The sequence below is a fragment of the Athene cunicularia genome (genome assembly GCF_003259725.1).
Source record: "Athene cunicularia isolate RWA chromosome 12 unlocalized genomic scaffold, athCun1 chr12_part1, whole genome shotgun sequence".
In the NCBI taxonomy this organism is placed as follows: Eukaryota; Metazoa; Chordata; class Aves; order Strigiformes; family Strigidae; genus Athene; species Athene cunicularia.
In genome coordinates, this window is record NW_020799116.1 from 15,291,626 (window position 1) to 15,308,833 (window position 17,208).

General features: G+C 36.5%; 1 protein-coding gene across 1 annotated transcript in view; it reads right to left on the reverse strand.

Annotated features, from left to right (window-relative positions):
- Positions 1 to 877: 877 nt before the first annotated feature.
- The window catches only part of CACNA2D3 (calcium voltage-gated channel auxiliary subunit alpha2delta 3), a 466,439-nt gene continuing 450,108 nt past the window's right edge, over positions 878 to 17,208 (reverse strand). Inside the window, exons 36-38 of the mRNA XM_026857568.1 lie at positions 2,993 to 3,105; positions 2,125 to 2,207; positions 878 to 1,283 (exon numbers count right to left, since the gene is read on the reverse strand). Coding sequence (XP_026713369.1) covers positions 1,194 to 1,283; positions 2,125 to 2,207; positions 2,993 to 3,105 — 286 coding nt within the window. The 3' untranslated portion in view covers positions 878 to 1,193. The remainder of the gene's footprint in view (positions 1,284 to 2,124; positions 2,208 to 2,992; positions 3,106 to 17,208) is intronic.

Consider the following 17,208-nt stretch of genomic DNA (forward strand, 5'->3'; position numbering starts at 1 on the left):
TAGAAGGTCATGCTATTCTCTTGATAGCATTCTACTTCATATAAAACTCCAAAGAAAAACTGAGAGATTAACATACTTCAAAGTCCAAGATTTTCAGCAAACATATCCACAACAGGGACATTACTATCAATTACAAGAGGAATTTATTCATTATACTAGGTTTAGGATAAATATTCCTCTTTTTATAGGGTTTTAAAAGACTCAGAAGTCTTATTTTATCTTCTTGTTTCCCTTACGATGAATAATGTAAGGCCTAGAATAAAAAAATATTGGTCTTGCTCTTTGCCCACTGAGGGTAAGCCTCAATGAAGTCTCAGTGAAAACCATTATGAGTTCTGCTGACACAGATGTGCTGTAAGTCAAACTTTCTCTGCTTATGAATTTCCTCACAGCAAGTTTCTCCTAGATGACATGATGTCTATAGGGCAGAACACTAACAGAACGGTATCATATTTTTATATAGGTTATTTTACATATCTTCCCACAATTGTAACAGATGAAAAGTATTTAATTTTGCCATCTGCAACCAAATCAACCAATTTGATCTAAAGCTTGCCCAAGTTAGGGAAAAGGCTTTAATCAGGCTTTGGCTCACTTTCCAAATGTGGCTGAGATGTTTTATAGCTATTTCCAGAAACCAAACCTTCACTATAAATCAGCACAGTATATTACCTGCTCAGCTTCATACATGCACATGTGTTTCCTTGACTTGTTAATAAAAGCTATTCTGCCTTATTACAAAAGCTAACTCCACATTTTCTTCTCTGAATCTTTTCAGAAATAGGCTAAAAGCATACAAAACCACCTTATTATATTATTTTCCCATCATTAATTAATGAAACACATATATTATCATACTTAAAATACACTCTGAATCTGTGATTTTAATATACTTTATTGAAAAAGTACAGTTTTAAATTGTTTTCAATGGGACAAAGCAATGGTCACCTCTATCTATCAAGTCCTTTTTTTTGATGAATCATGACTACCATATGCCAAATTCACATCTGCATGACTTGCAAAGTAAAAAGATAAATCTTTTTTCAACATATCTTTAAGATTTTATATCACCAACAGTTTAAAATCATGAAATGCTGATGCTCTGACTATATTTCATGTCCTCTATGTTGCACCATTTCCCAGATCACAGTTTATCCATGTATTAGCATGCTAATTGAACACATCAGTCAATGTCACCTTGAGAAAATCGTCAATAGCAAAGGGAGAAGAAGAGGAGGTTTAGCACTAAGGCCTGATACACCACCACATTCTCTTGCATTTTCCTAAAAAAAAAAAAAAAAAAAAAAAAGGAAAATAAATACAAGCTATTGCACTCAGTTATGACACAATTATTTACTGAACTACATAGGCAGAAGACAATTGATGAAAACAAAGCCCATGAGCTAAATATACTCAGGAAGTGATACAGGTACACATTTTCATTTGATCAACTTTAGATTGTAGACGAAGTGAGCATGATCAGCAAGCACTACACAATCCCCTCCGTGCCATATTTTAGGTCTCATTCTGCACTGCATTACACCATCGAAGGCATGTCACTCCAGAGTAAAACAGATGAACATACGCTGTACAAGCCACTGTAATAATGTCCCAGTGTCTGTCGGATCTCCTTGGCACTACACAAATAAGAGTCCTATGCAGAACACAGAGTAGGAAATATATGCAGTGATCCTCCCAAGCAATACTGTGTAAACATAATGACTATAACATGACAGTTGAGATACTGAAGCCAGTTACTGAATAAAACATTAACGGCTCAAAGTTCCCAACCATCTGTAATGAGGAATCTTGTGGTCAGTGCTTGAGCCAGAGTAAGTTCTCAGATATTCCTGGCTGCCAGTCTGTGCTCATATCCTACCACGTTCTCTTACACAGTTACAAAACTGTCTATAACAGCAGCAGCTCAAGCCATTGTCTACAGGATACCAAAAAGATTTGCAGCACTTGCAACTTCACACACTTCCCCTACTACAGTGTTCTGTGCTTTCAGAATATTTCCCGATGTTTCATCGTGCAAGATAATTTCCCTATCTATTTTTTTTTTTTTAAGAAATAGAACGTCTACCAGAGTTTAAAAGAAAGGAAAAGTAGGTAGAAACTTACTTCAGGGTGAAATCCATGACAAGATTCTGGGCGTCTCCTTATCTTCTGGGATTTTAAACGTTCACATTTAAGGGATTCATTATGTACAAGGTAGTTAAGGAGAGATCTTCTGAGCATTGCATTTTAATGTCCTGAGTTTACGTGAGTGCTTTGAAATGAATATAGTGAAAAACTTTCAGCTGCTTCCTTCCTCTACATCATAAACCCAATGTGTGGTCAACACAAGAAGAAGAAGGTAATTCTAGTGCTTTCTCTTCAATAATCTGTAGTTTAGATAGTATCATTTACTTACACTGCTAACCTGTCTTTCCATAAATCTGCAATGAAAGCACACTGCAAGATACTTTTGATAAATTCCAAAGATCCTGAACTGCAGAACAGCACAAAATAAGAAGTGGGGAACATTTTTATGTTTTTGGAAAGCAGGATTCTGAAATATTTTGAATACTCTAGTTCAGCCCTAAAAGAAAAAGATATCTATATTCTAGAGAGTTTTATAACTTCCAATATCAGAAGCTCCATTCTTATAAGGAAATTACATACTCAGGGCAGAATCTGAAAGATTTTCAGCTATCTAAAGACGATCATGACCTTATGATACTTAAAGATGCACATAAGTGTGTTTGCTTCATTTTTATTGGCTGTTCAATTAAAAAAAAAAAAAAAAAAAAAAAAAAAAAAAAAGTGAATTCACCTTGAAAATAAGTAAGAATACATTCTCAGCTGGTTTAATTTCAACCTACCCCAGCGCTTTATAACGGGTAATGATGCATTCTTAAGGGATGTAATGCAAGTTCTACATAATAAGAACATTTTTAATATTTGCATCTTGAATGTATCTCTGACAACTTTGCAACTAAAAGGATATACCTTATTTCTATAGGTGCCATGGTGATTGGTGGGACAGAATCACAGAAGCATTCGTTGTCTACTACCACCATGAACAGATTGCTGCTTGGGATTTGTTGGATAACAAAAGACCTGCAAATGAAAAAGAAATCAAATAATGGTGACATTATCAGTATTTCTGAGCAACTGATTTTGTCAGGGTTTTTTTTTTTTTTAACTTGTCAACAACACATATATTATAGTCGCAAATATAATTGATTTTATATTTAATACTGTTATTGCCACACCTTGTAGAAGTGGCTCACAGAATACTGCTGTCCGTTCTGAGATGTACATGATGCTGAAAGGTGCATAGGTGAAGCAGAATGGATAGGCTTATACTGCTGATACACTAATGCAGGGACTGGGACACAAGTGAATTACCAAGGAGCTTATCAGATTTTTCTTTTTCAGATTTCAATACTGAAACTCTTCTCTATTATGAATACCTTATTATGTATTTATGATGTGGAATTTTTAAGTACACATTAAACAAACTTGCAAAAATAATGAAGGTTCTTCTGCAGCCACATAGTGATAACTCATAGTCCCAAACTTCAGCCTCCACAATCACGTTAGGGCCTTTATTCACTCTGGGTCTTGCTTGAAGTGACATGAACTACTGAGAAAGATCTCAGCTTTCAACTGTCCTCTTGAGAGTCATTTTATTACTGAGCCAACAAAACAGAGATTAAGCCTCAAAATCTTCCTAAGCGAGGAGATTTATTTTAGAATAAAGACGACTATATGGTACAAATATGGTGATAACTCAGCACCACATTCAAATTAAGACAAAGTAGGCAACTCAAAAGGAGAGTGAGAAATAAAGACACCACTTGTAAGAAGGAAAGCACACAGGGGAGACCAGGGAAGGATCCTGTGGGCACTATTCAGTGATTCACATAGTTACAATGAGCTGAAGTCTTAAGCACATACCAAAGAGAAAAGAGGGAGAAGGCAGAGCCAAATAGGCAGTGTTTAGCCTTTTCTTTGAAATTCAGGACACAATACAAAGAAAGGCTTTAAGACTCAGACCCAATTCTTGATAAATTTTTAAAACAATCTGTCAGAATTTATGTATTGCATCAACAGAATATCTGCCATATCAGATATCATTAAAGTATGCCAATTCCAGGAACTAGGTGTTTTCCAGTGTAGTATGCTGGTAAATGTACAGAACATTAAGTGAGGGTTTGAGCACCAAGAAGATGTGGAGAGAAACATATTTTTCCTTAGACATCTTTATTTAAAATACATATTGTCTTACTAAAATAACTCACTGCTTTTTCCAAAGATCACAGAAGATGAAATAACAGGGGGCAGGGAATTTTTAAACCTAGCTACAGAAAAAAAAAAAAAATTAGAAAAGCTACTTAAAAATGTTGCCAACGGAAAGATTAAACACTTTTCAGTATTTTTTAAACTTACTGAACCTCCATTAAAATTACACTTAGAGTGATCTGCAATATGTTAGCTTTATGTTTATACATGAAATATACATTTATGGCATAATGTAGAAGACTTTATAAATGTACCTACCAAACAGCTGGAGCAGACTGACATCACTGTAATGGAGCATCTGTGGCTTTGTGGATTTGTGTGTGGGAGAAATGGGGCCAATAAAAGGAAAGGAGGGAAAATCTTTAACAGACAATAACACCAAAATTGTACTGCACGAATTTCTCAAAAGAGTTAGGAATAAATCAAACAGTAATGGACAAAAAAAAACCCCAAAACTTTATTCCCAGAAGTTGGCACAATTTAGATTTTGTGCAGTCTGAAACTTAAATTTATTGTATCTTTAAAATTAGCTCAGAAAATGACCTGAAGGGCATAAAATGTTGTAGCAATTAACTGGATGCTAAATGATTCATTTCTCTTTTTGATGAGAAGGGAGTAATCACTCTTTTGTTGTACCTATGGTCTGGCTGACTCCAAGTACTTTTGTGATAGCTCCTTTTTGTGGCCCCCAGGTGAGTACTGAAGCCTGTGAGAAAACATGTACCACACAGCCAGGCTTAAAGGTGCCATTTCATGGAAGGTGGGCACATTTCATTTCTTTTTTCACCCACTTCTCTGGGGTGGCATAAGGACTGTAAAGTATAGGCTGTTGCTTCCCCAAAGAAGAGAGGGGGAATAAAAAAGTAAAAAAAGAAAAAAAATAAATTGGGAGCTATTCCTATCACTTCACCTAGTTCTTATTAGTTATTAACCCAGAATAAAGTTTTCACTACAGAACTATGATGCTGAGTAAATTACTATATGGTTTCTCTGAAAAAAAAAATAGTTAAAAACTACAAAAGTTTTTAGGAATTAAGTGATACAGAAAATTTTGTTAGACCTGATATGTTGGGGAATGTAGTATATGTCTGGTTTGATGGAAATTATGAATTAAAGAAACTGTAAAGAGCAATATATTAGGTTGTCAAAAAACATTTCTACTTCAGGAATTATAAGATAGATATCAGCTAATTACACTGGTGCAGTTTACCGAACAGTGAATATTCTTACACATCTACAGTCTAATACATCTAATACAGATGTTTGTGAAGCATCTTATGGTAACTGCCACAGAACATGTGACTGTCACCTAAAGAGCCATAAAAAGAAACTTTTGGCTCATTGCAGCATTTATTTTTTTTTTCACAGCAATATCTTAACTCCTATCTTGCAAACAAAATTTTATCTTTTACAGCAGTAAATGAATGTTTTCCCTTTCACAATTCTCAAACATGGTTTTGAAATGAAGTTGTAAAGCCAAGTGCATGTCTCCACCCGTCACTGGCTTGTGAGGTCACAGGCAAAGGACTGACAGATCAGCAAGACAGAGGACTGAAGACATAGATTGAGTCAAGCAAATAATTAAGGAAAAAAATATTTTATGTCCAAGTTATCTTTCTTTCTATTAATGGAATGTGCACAAGCAAATTATACTTCTTTCAGCTACTATGATTTAAGATCATTTGACAGTCATGAGGTATTCTTACCCTCACTAGATCAATGGCAAAGAAGTTTCTGCCAATCAAAACCACTGTAGTTACTCTGCGACTATTCAGATCATTCAAATGGCAATGCTTCCATGCCCAAACTGGATAAACTACACAATCATCCCAGCAGCAGGTCTTCTGCTTGAGTTCAACTTTCAGTTTCCATGGTGACATGTGCATGCATCTTTGAAATTCATTTTCAGTGAATATTCATGCCAGTAAGTCTCAGGAACTGAACATTCACAGAAAACAAAAGGTGCATAAACACAAGCAGAACAAAGTCTTTCAAATACTGAAATATTCCACCAAAATGTTTCATTGCGTATGCCAAGATTCAGCTGCAAAGGGAGAAAAACCTCTAGCAAAACAGCTTCTATGACTGCAGTGGGAAATAAAGAAAGTTGCTGACAAAGTAATGAAAATGGTCTTGTCTTTTAAGTGAGCTCCACTGTGGGTCTCTAAAGTTTATATTACAATGAGCATTTCTGAACTCCTCCTGGCTTAGGCTGTCATTTCTGTCACTGGCAATATGGGAGCCAACTCTCAGGGACAGAGTAAGGGGTTTCACTGAACTTCATTGCTGGTTTAACAATCAAAAGTCTATGTTTAATAGTCTAAGTTTAATAGTTACGGAGAATGTTTCATGTTTAAAGGGTAAAGGTTTTTTTTGAGTTAAGTAATGTAAAACTTTTGATTTGAACCTTTTTCCTTTACACCAGTATCATCACCTTCATTCAACAGCGACAGCACAGACAAACCTTTACATATCTCCAGATGTAAAATGAAATAAACTGTTGGGGTTCCTGTTACATTCAAGCCACACTGAGTCAATAAGAACTTTATTAATAATAATTTCTCCTCCATCTTTCATCCACTGAGGAACTAGTTTGGTTTATTTGATGTGCAGGTTCAGAGGCTTAAAACAGACCTGAACACAAACTGCTTCTTCACTTTGCGGAGAAGGTGAGGAAGGAGGAAATTTAATACTTGAAAGGGGTAAAGAGAGAAAGATGAAAAAAATCTAGTCATGCCAAACTATTTTGTTAATTAAGAAAAAAATAAGAATAGAGAGTAAATCGTATTTTGGGTTAGAGCATTACACAAAATATTTCTTATGGTGCACACGTTTTATTTGTTTCTTTCTAAGCTATTTTTGTATCCGCCCATATAAAAAAAAAATCTGCCCAAATATCATACAAGTTGATTTGGAAAAAAAAACAACACAGCTTCATGTTTTACTTGGAAATATTAAATAGTTGCTAAAAATTTCAAGTATTTATTAATCTGTTCCTTGAAAAGTGATTTTTCATTGTGCAATGAAACAGGAAAAGACTGAAGAAAATTCAAGTACTGTTCATAATTGTATTTGCTAAAGTTGTGCTTATGAAGGTGTGATAAGAAAGCACACTTTTAATGTGTGTCTGGTGGCTAAATGACTCTTCCCACAGAGAACCAGTTGCTTTGAATTTCTTAAAATAGCCTAGAATTTGGTAAGAATCATAACAGGACTGTAATACAAATGTTGGAGGGTAGTTACACCAGCTGCCTTCATGCACGTAACTCAGGTTCCTACATTAGCAGGGTACTCATCTCCCACTCCGAACGGAGTGCGCGCAGAGACCCAGACTCTTCAAGGGTAATTCAGAGCAGGAGCTTGGCTTCAGTGATCTGAATCATCCCCTGCAGGAGGGCCTTTCTTTAACGACTGAATAGTGATCTTCCAAAGAAACACATCCTGAACCTGGGGAAATGAGATGCCTAAAGCTAAGTGCAGACTACAACACCTGTTCTAAAAGAGCCAGCACACTACACTCAAACCTGCGTTTTCTTCCAATTTGAATCTTATCCTTTTGCTTGTGTATATAAAAGTTTTCATACAGTTATGTATTATACTGTTATCATAATTTCTTCCATATACTATGTTTAAAAAACACCCACAAAACCAACCTAATTTCAAAAATGTCAGCTCTTGTTCTTATTATAAGAATGACTTTCTCCTGTAAGAAGGAATAATTAGAAGATACTCGGGGCAGCAGAGGAGTAGGGAGTGAGCTGACACTACCCTTGCTGCACTGCCCTCTTTCCACACCATCTGCTTCTTTCTCTTCCTTTCATCTTCCAGCCTCTGAACTTCTGGGGTGGCAAAGTATCAGAAAGGCAAATGGGAGAAGGACAAACCTCCCTGGAGAGGAGGGAGATGTTCCAAGATGGGGGGAAAAGACAGGGATGATAGGACAAGCAGTGTTGGTCCCCTGTGGGAAAGGGACAGAGGGAAGAAGGTTATTAGTTGCTGCAGCAGGTGGCTTTGTTGTGGGGTGTCTGCAGTCTGTCCCCAGTAGGGATCTCAGAGCATCCCCTACTCTGATGAAAACAGGCACAGCAGTAGCAAGGCGAGCTTGACCCTTTTTTCTTCCTAGCTGCTGTAGCCATGAGGCTCTATATCTCCTGAAGATCAGTTTCCTGGCCAAAGTGAAGATCATACAGTTCTGTAAATCACTTACTTAATGCAGGTTATTGCTTCACTACAACTACTTGAATCATAAGGTGCAAAATCTGTATCCGGTAGGCTTAACATCTTGTTTCTGAAATGCTGCTCACTTCAACTTTCCCTTCCTAACATAGCTGGATCCAAATCAGGCAAAGCTAATGCAATTCAGTTTCAAATATGCAAGAAACGTGTCTTGTCCAGCTAAGCAAACTTAGCCTTTAAGTTGTTTACTCTCTACTACTTGACTATAACACCTGCTATTAAAGGAAATCATTATTACTGTTAAACAGGTTAGTCTCTGTGTTTCCATGTGGGAGAAATAATCTATTTCTTTGTCCACTGATGTTATGTTTTGGACAGGATATAAACTGAACACAGACCTGAGGTTTCCCTACTATTAAGCAGCCACTTACATAGCCCCAAACACATCCAATCTTAAGGAAACGTGTTGAATGCAGCATATTTTACATGGGACTGATGGTGGGCCAGACAGCTGTGGAGAGGACAGAGTCCTCTTAGGCCATTCAGACTGAGGATCCCAAATGCCACTTATTGGTCGCTTGCACTGAACCGCTTTCCTTCTCGTGGTTTACAACCATGCTGCCACAAGCGAGTGGCCAGTGACACTACTACATGACTTATTTCAACAACAAAGAAACCTCCTAATAACATTCAGAAATCTGATTTTCAGATCCATTTTCCTCTTCTTTCTTCAGTTGAGAAGGTTGCAAAGTGTTTGAGGGAACAAAATGAATGACAAGCAGCATGGAACTCTAAAGATACTTAAGGGCTAAGACTACAATTGAGGAACCAAAACATTTGCAGAAAATATCTTCCCATTTTCCTGCAGAATGGAAGTTATTTCTTCTTAATTTGAGCACAGCACCAATATTAAAAGCATTTCAACTTGTTTATAAACGATGCTGTGTGTTTCCAGTTAAAACTTAATTCTTTCTTTCTCATGGAAATAGTGCACTGTGTTTTGCTTCAAAATGCACTTGTTCTTAAGTAAGATTTATCTATAGGGTGTATTTTACAAATAGTACAGATTTTTTTAATATTACAAAAATATGCTGCTATTATATCTGTACTTCATGACAACAGATGCTGTGCAGTGGAGTATGTGGTCATGATAAGCATATGTCTATAGGATTAAAACCCTGCCTAAGACATTTAAATCACTGTTAAGATTAATCTTTACTTTCATCCTCAGGAGCTTTAACAGCCTGATTCAAGGGGAAAAAAAAAAATCCATATGCGTATTTTTCATTTGTTTCTGTAATGATCAGAGGAACACTTTAATGCTTAATGTTACAGTGATGGCTGTGGGATTTAGATTCAGATTATGACCAGAAGAATATCTCATTGTTATGTTAGCCTATGTCACTCCCGCACATACATAATCATATCAATCATTTTGGGGAGGCAACAGAAAAGATCTTTTTGCTACTATTTGTTTTGCCCACACAGATGAATGCTACAAAGCTTGGAAGAATTTCACTGTGAGTAGATTGAACTGAAATTAACTGAGGGCAATATTTTCAAATTGGCAACCTAAACACATGCACAAAGATGTGAAAAAGTAATCTGAATTTCCATGGTACTCAACTCAGATAGCCCTCACTGGGCGCTCCGACACTTCAGCATGTCTGTACGTTCAGCCATTTCTCTCTTGGGCCGTTCAGGGTTTGCAAAATGCATTAATGAAGTTTGAGTAGTTTGGATTAAGATTAGTTGTTACTTTGGGATTGCATTTCATATCTGTCAAATTTGATCCTTCCTATTTTTTAGAGAAAGAAAAAACATACCAGCACCAGGGTACGGTAAATGGAAAATATTGCCCACTTATGTGTTACTCACAAAACTGCTGGTTGCAAACGTTCAACCCTAATGGTCTGGAACAAACTTTAAGCATTCAGCTGAACTGCAGATATCCACTGTGCTGTTTCCCAACTCCTATCATGTGCTTTCCAAGCTGCTGGCTACATTTCCAAACCACATTTCTCTCACTTATCACATTTTTTAAAAGAATGAATGAAATGTTTATATCACAGTCAAGTTGGGCTACTTGTTTTGGGTTTTTTTTTTGTTTGTTTGTTTGTTTTGTTTTGTTTTTCAAATAAATGATAGAGAATGGAATATCTTTAATACAATTTATAAAAATAACATATGGGCCAATGACAACATTTCTGAGAGCTGGAGCAGTTAAAGTATATTTAAAAAAGCAGCTAGTGGCTCTCTCATTTAAAAAGAGACAGATAAACTCTCAGCTTCAGGCCTCTAACCTGACCCCATGATAGTAAAATATTGCTACCATGTATAGCCTAACTGTAGCACAATTTGGTGTCTGTATAAACATACCTAGTCAAAGCAAAGCTTAGAATCAAGGGTTTAAATGAACAATATCATCCTCATCACTCCAGTGTCTGCCACCCCAGAGAACTGTGGCATGGTTGGCAACCCCTTTGTTTCAGATAGGAACCCCCCGAAGTGCCATTCCTCTTTCCTTATCAGTCAGAGGGTGCTTTCTCAAATAACTGATGCTCAGATAAGAGTACTTTACCAACTGCATATTACAAATGTTACAAACACCCAAAAGCTTTGAGAGTGTACAGACTTTAGGATGAAAAGTATTTTGTGTAATGAGGAATTTGACAATGCTCCTGTGTTTTCTAGTCCAGCCACCCACCCTTATGAGGATGTAAGATAACGGAGAGTTTCAGATCACCAGGGTTAAAACGGACTGCAAAATTTTTGCAGAGAAATCAAGCTCAGAAATCCCACAAACTTTAAATACGAGTCAAGGTTCATACCCCTGAACAAACCTGAGCTGAGTGTGGCATGAATGAGTCTCCATGAGCAGAGTGGGTACTTGATTCTATGATAAACTGCTCCCAATGAACAACAGAGGGGATACAGTAATCAGCACAAAGAAAATCATATGAAAGGTCTCTTAAAGCTTGCACTTTGCTTTTTGACAGTGGCACCTGGCTAGTAGGACAACGACAGAGAGGTCTGACAAGCTATCCAGACTGGAAAATGCAGTTCTACTACAGCGTGTTAGCCATGTTAGGTTTTTTAGCCCTATTTAAGTAGATGTGGTTTGCATTGAGAGACATCTCAGATAATGTTTTTAAAATACAAGATGATTTCTAAGATAGATTCTAAATATAATTTAAAGATTAAAAAGCCAATTGATTTATTCTAATTGAGGAGGGCTCACAAATATCACATGACATTGTAAAAGTAACTTTTGAATTGCATGAATTGATAACTACTCCTTTCCACAACTTTAGGTCTAGTCTAATCTACAAGGAAGATATGACTTTAGCAAAGAGCTACACAACACAAACTGAAGTATAAAACCCAGAGATGGTCAAGAGCTTCACACTAAAAGTGTAATATATCCTAGAACTAAAGTGCTCATTGGGTGTGCCCACGGTGTGCTTTGCAAGGATGTTGTTGGTTTATTTCTGTGAATAAAACTTTAGCAAAGATTTAGAACTCCACATCTGAAAGAATTAAGTACACTGCATATTATCTTCTCAATAACTATTTAAAACGCTATAAAATTTTAGGTAAGATATAAATGTCCCCTGCACAGCATCTTAAGATTCATGTTATTTTTTTCCAGGCTAAATGCTATTAATTATCCAGTAAGCTCTCAATCACTTTATGAAGACAAGTGCTACATGTACAGATGCCTAAGTCATGTTTGTGTTGTTTTTCATCAATTAGACTATAATATAATATGAATATATTACAACCTGAAATGAATCTCCTGGTATTAGCAATTCTTCACAAGTGTGCCTGTCTTTAAAAATTCACTGAAATGTTTTCCAATTTTAACGTTTTCTTATTTCAAGACATCTTTGATATACATGATACTACACAACTCTATATATTGTGGCATTCATGCAACTTTTTTAAATCTCCTGTCATCACAAAGCATCCCTTCATTGTGTCAGCTACTATCCTTGGTTAATATTTATTACTGTTTGTTCAAAATGTAAAACTATGTTAACTTTTAAGGAGAGCTAATATTTACATTTTCTAGCACTACTGAGCTTAACTATGAACAGTGAATGTGTGGAGATCACCACCTTCCCACACAGAAATTTCATTTATAAACTTCTCAAGCGATTCAGCTCTAGGCTCATTTGGAAGACATAAGTAGGGAAGTAGGGAGTTAAGAGAATCAGCACATCTCATCCTCCTTGTCAGAAAAAAAAAAAAAAGTAACAGAGAAACTAATGACGACATTACTAGGCTGACTTGCTAGGAAGCTGACCGATGTATCTCCAAGATTTTACAGTACTTACACATGGACCACATGGTCAGTGCTATGAAGCCTCCTAATGAAAAAGTTGCAAACATCTGCAAGAAAAGACCACTGTACATTTCCTCATCTTTTCCTTTTCTAGAGTCCCCCTCTCGTTCAATATATATTCCTTGCCATTAGAATGCCCTTTGAAAAAGATTACTATGGTCAGAATTTGCTTTACATTAAAGCTTTTTTTTTTCCTTTGATCCATAGGGATTCTTTCATTTTCTAGCTTTTTAATGATGATTTTATGATGCCAAGAAAATGGAGAGAGAATCTGAATACAGATTTGTATGATTTTGTAAACTAAAAAAAACTCCAAAGTTTTGGTTTTGGGGGGAATACTGATATGGAAGCTGAGATGATAATGAAAGACTGTTTTCAATAAAAGGTGGCATTCTGTGTGTAAGCAGCTACAATACTACTGAATTCAACAAGCACACTAAAATTTTTCTGAAACAAAAAAGGAATACTGAAAATTTTTGTCTATTTAAAAACAAAAAACCCAAGCAGACAATAAAAAACCCATTCTAAAACTGTCCAGAGAATTGTTAAACTAATGACTGGCAGGCACAGACTCATGTGTCTTGCTCTATTATTTCATATACCTATTTTCTTAAATGAAAATAGCAATTTACAGTGTTACCTAAACTGGTCATTCAAAATATACATTATCAAAGGGTAGAGTTAAATTACCCATAGAGTGACTTTAAATTGCACCTGCATGACAAACATTATAAATACTGTTGCCTTCGGAGGGAAGTTTCTCATCATACAAGTGGAGATGTGTGGGTAGCACATAATATACAGGATTTTAAACTAAGTATAAAGACCTTTAATAAACAATTCTAGCAGTTTAAATTGCATAATTTGATACTTTTTACAAGGAAATGACAGGGAAAAAAATCTTTTGTAATCTTCTAGAGTTTTGGGGGTTTGGCTACAGTAAGTTTCTACCATACTGTTGTTGTCACAAATATCACAGAATTCTCTAGGTTGGAAAAGACCTTGAAGATCATCCAGTCCAACCATTAACCTAACACTGACAGTTCCCAACTACACCAGATCCCTCAGCAACGTCAACCCGACTGTTAAACCCCTCCAGGGATGGGACTCCACCACTTCCCTGGGCAGCCCGTTCCAACGCCCAACAGCCCCTTCTATAAAGAAATGCTTCCTGATATCCAGTCTAAACCTTCCCTGGGGCAACTTGAGGCCATCACCTCTTGTCCTATCACTTGTTACTTGCTTAAAGAGGCTCATCCCCATCTCTCTGCACCCTCCTTTCAGGGAGCTGTAGAGGGCGATGAGGTCTCCCCTCAGCCTCCTCTTCTCCAGACTAACACCCCCAGTTCCCTCAGCCGCTCCCCGTACGACCTGTGCTCCAGACCCTGCCCCAGCTTCACTGCCCTTCTCTGGACACACTCGAGTAATTTTTTTGTAGTGAGGGGCCCAAAACTGAACCCAGTAATCGAGGTGCAGCCTCACCAGTGCCAAGTGCAGGGGCAAGATCCCTTCCCTGTCCCTGCTGGCCACGCTATTACTGATACAATATGTATACAAAAATTTAAAGACTCTTTAACACTCATAAGCATTCTGCAAGTCTGGAAGATCTGATTTTCAAACCAGAGGTGCAAAATGACTCTACAGACTAAGATTTTGATTCTTGAGACTTCAACAATTAAGTACTGAGGTATGCAAAATATTGAGTTTCCCTAGAAGATACTCCTTGACTTCCATGCACATCTAAGCAAGCTCAGATTGCCAAGATTAGCAGTAAGCGGCTTGACTACAGCACACATGTGACTCAGTTTATGTACATGGTATCACATGTGTACTTGTCATGGTTGTTGAAAAAGCAAGCATGCAAAAACATACAGTCTAAACAAAGTATGGTGAAAGATAGAGAACATTTGGTTTTCTTCAGGGTCCTGTAGGATGGAGACAGTAAAATTAATACAACCTGAAATGTATTCTAGAAGACTGACTATAATTTACTGCCCAAACTACTCCAGGAGATCTACAGTGATACTCTGATGTACACAGACAGAGCTCCGAATGAGAAGAGATCAGCCCTCGATAGCTTGCTTGTTTTATGGGGCAAGCTGATTTGTTTAGAAGTAAACTAACTACATCTGAAAAGACAAATTATTATTTCTTTCATGGGAAATTGAACTGAGTATTTATTTACACATTTTAAACACAATCAAGTACAGTAGTTTGGCAAGCCTCTACTGAGAAAGAAATGCAGTAATACTTCAGCAAATGGTGGTATGTCTCAAGTTTAAGTGGTTTGTAAAAACCATTACCATTTTTATGTCTGCAGACTGCACTATTCCTGACATTAATATACTCATACCCTGAATGATCCGAATGTAATTTGTATTGCTATTTATCCATTGATGCCAAATAAACACATTCAGTGGACAAGTCTGAAATTTGCATTATAAATCCACATGAAGGGTTCAGTGTCAACCTGAACTACAATTAACTATAATTCCACTGCCATTTACTTATTTTTATTGACAGTGAACAGCACTCAATGCCCAGTCTATAAGAAAGCAATAGAAGTCATTTGGTTTGTTGATGTTTTACCCTGTTAAATAATTGTCTGTTTACTATCACTCTAATGGGCCAAACGTATAATACATGGGATGGTGTTTAATCAAAGAGGAAGTTCCTATCAATTTAACAGGCAATTTACATGTGGTATACAACAAAGTAAAGGGAATACTTGCGTTCATCTTGCATAATTAAAACACACACATAAGTCTTTCCCAGGGTCAGGATGACTGTAGCTACATACTTCCTTGCTTACTTAGTGAAAATATGGCTCATATTTACTTTTCTCTTTATTTTGTGACTTAAGACTGTGCACAGAGTATCAACCGGGAACAAAATGGTTTCTCTGGGATTTTGGTATTGAACTTGTGGACCCATGGGTGATTAAAGGAGAAGGGGGCTTTTCTCCCTGGGTCATTGGAAGTAAGGCCAGATTTTTGATCTGCATCCAAGTCCAATATGTCATCACACATGAACAGGAGAGGTTAAAAGGGCAGATTTTTAAGCATTTGACTGTGCAACTGCTGCCTGATTTGTATTGCAACATCTACATGGTTTGTATACCCACAGCTTTTACAGTTGAACATGTAAATTTGGAAACTATGCACTCAAATGGTTCCTTGCAACTTTGAAATTATAAAATATATATTTAATGTATAAATAGTCAGATAAGCAAGTTGCTGTGCCTACAGAAGATCTATACCCATAGTCATTGCAGCCTGAGTTAATGTTGAAATTAATCATATTTTCCTAACTGAAGCTAAATGAAAACATCTGAATTTTCATGCAAAAATGAGGTTTGCAATGAGAGAAAACCTTTTTGTTTGTGTTCTACAAACAGATGAGCAGATTTCCTAACAAAGATCAATTCACTTTCTCTGGTTAAATACAGTAACAGCCACCATCCTTTCTAATTTGTAACAACAACTTTGTCTTTCTAAGGATGCCTTCCTTAGACATTTTTAGTGCTTTTTAAGTATCAGCAATTAAACTTTGCAATGCTGAGATCACCAGAAGGCAAAAGCTGGTAATGTAACTGGTGAGAACTGCTGGAGAACTTTGGTTGACACACTTGTATTAAAAATTGGCTAACGCATCTGGGCAATACCTCATAAAACCGCAAGCAGCATTGAGATGCTAATTTAGCCAAAGACTTCAAATTAAATGTCAAATCAAAAACACATCTCCAAGCGGCACAACACCTTTAAAACCCATATGAAGTGCGTTTGGCACTAGTGCAGTTCTGACTCAACAGAAAGAGTGCCAGTTGACACTGATAAACAAAGCCCATTTCTCTTTAGCAATTATCTCCAACACAGAAACTGCCATAGAACATTCAGCAGCCTATCATTTGAGTTTTCAGAAGTAATGGGGTGGGGTGTTTGTTTTTTTTTTTTAGTTTTTTTTTTTTTTGTTTTTGTTTTTGTTTTTTTAGTTTTTTGCTATAAAAGGGAATAGCTTACTGGAAAATATGAAAGCATTTCTGGTTTTTAAAAATCCTAGTTTTTCCTCTCTTGTTAACAGTGCTTAGAAAATGTGGGTTGACTTGTTTTTGATTGCTGTTTAAATAACAGATTAATTTAATAATCGTTGGGATATTGAATAACAACAAATTATGGGGTGGGACAGCCAAACCCTGACCCTAATGACATTCTTATGTTAATTTGTATTTTCTTTTAGGCTCCTGCTTTCTTAATAAAACCTATATTTTTGAAAATTGTTTTTAAGCATTGCAAATTACCCCTAAGTAGCATTTATTTTTTGCTAGTAAGAGATAAGTTTACATACAGAGAGTGTATTTTATATGTCTGTATACATTTAGTACCTGACTCAAA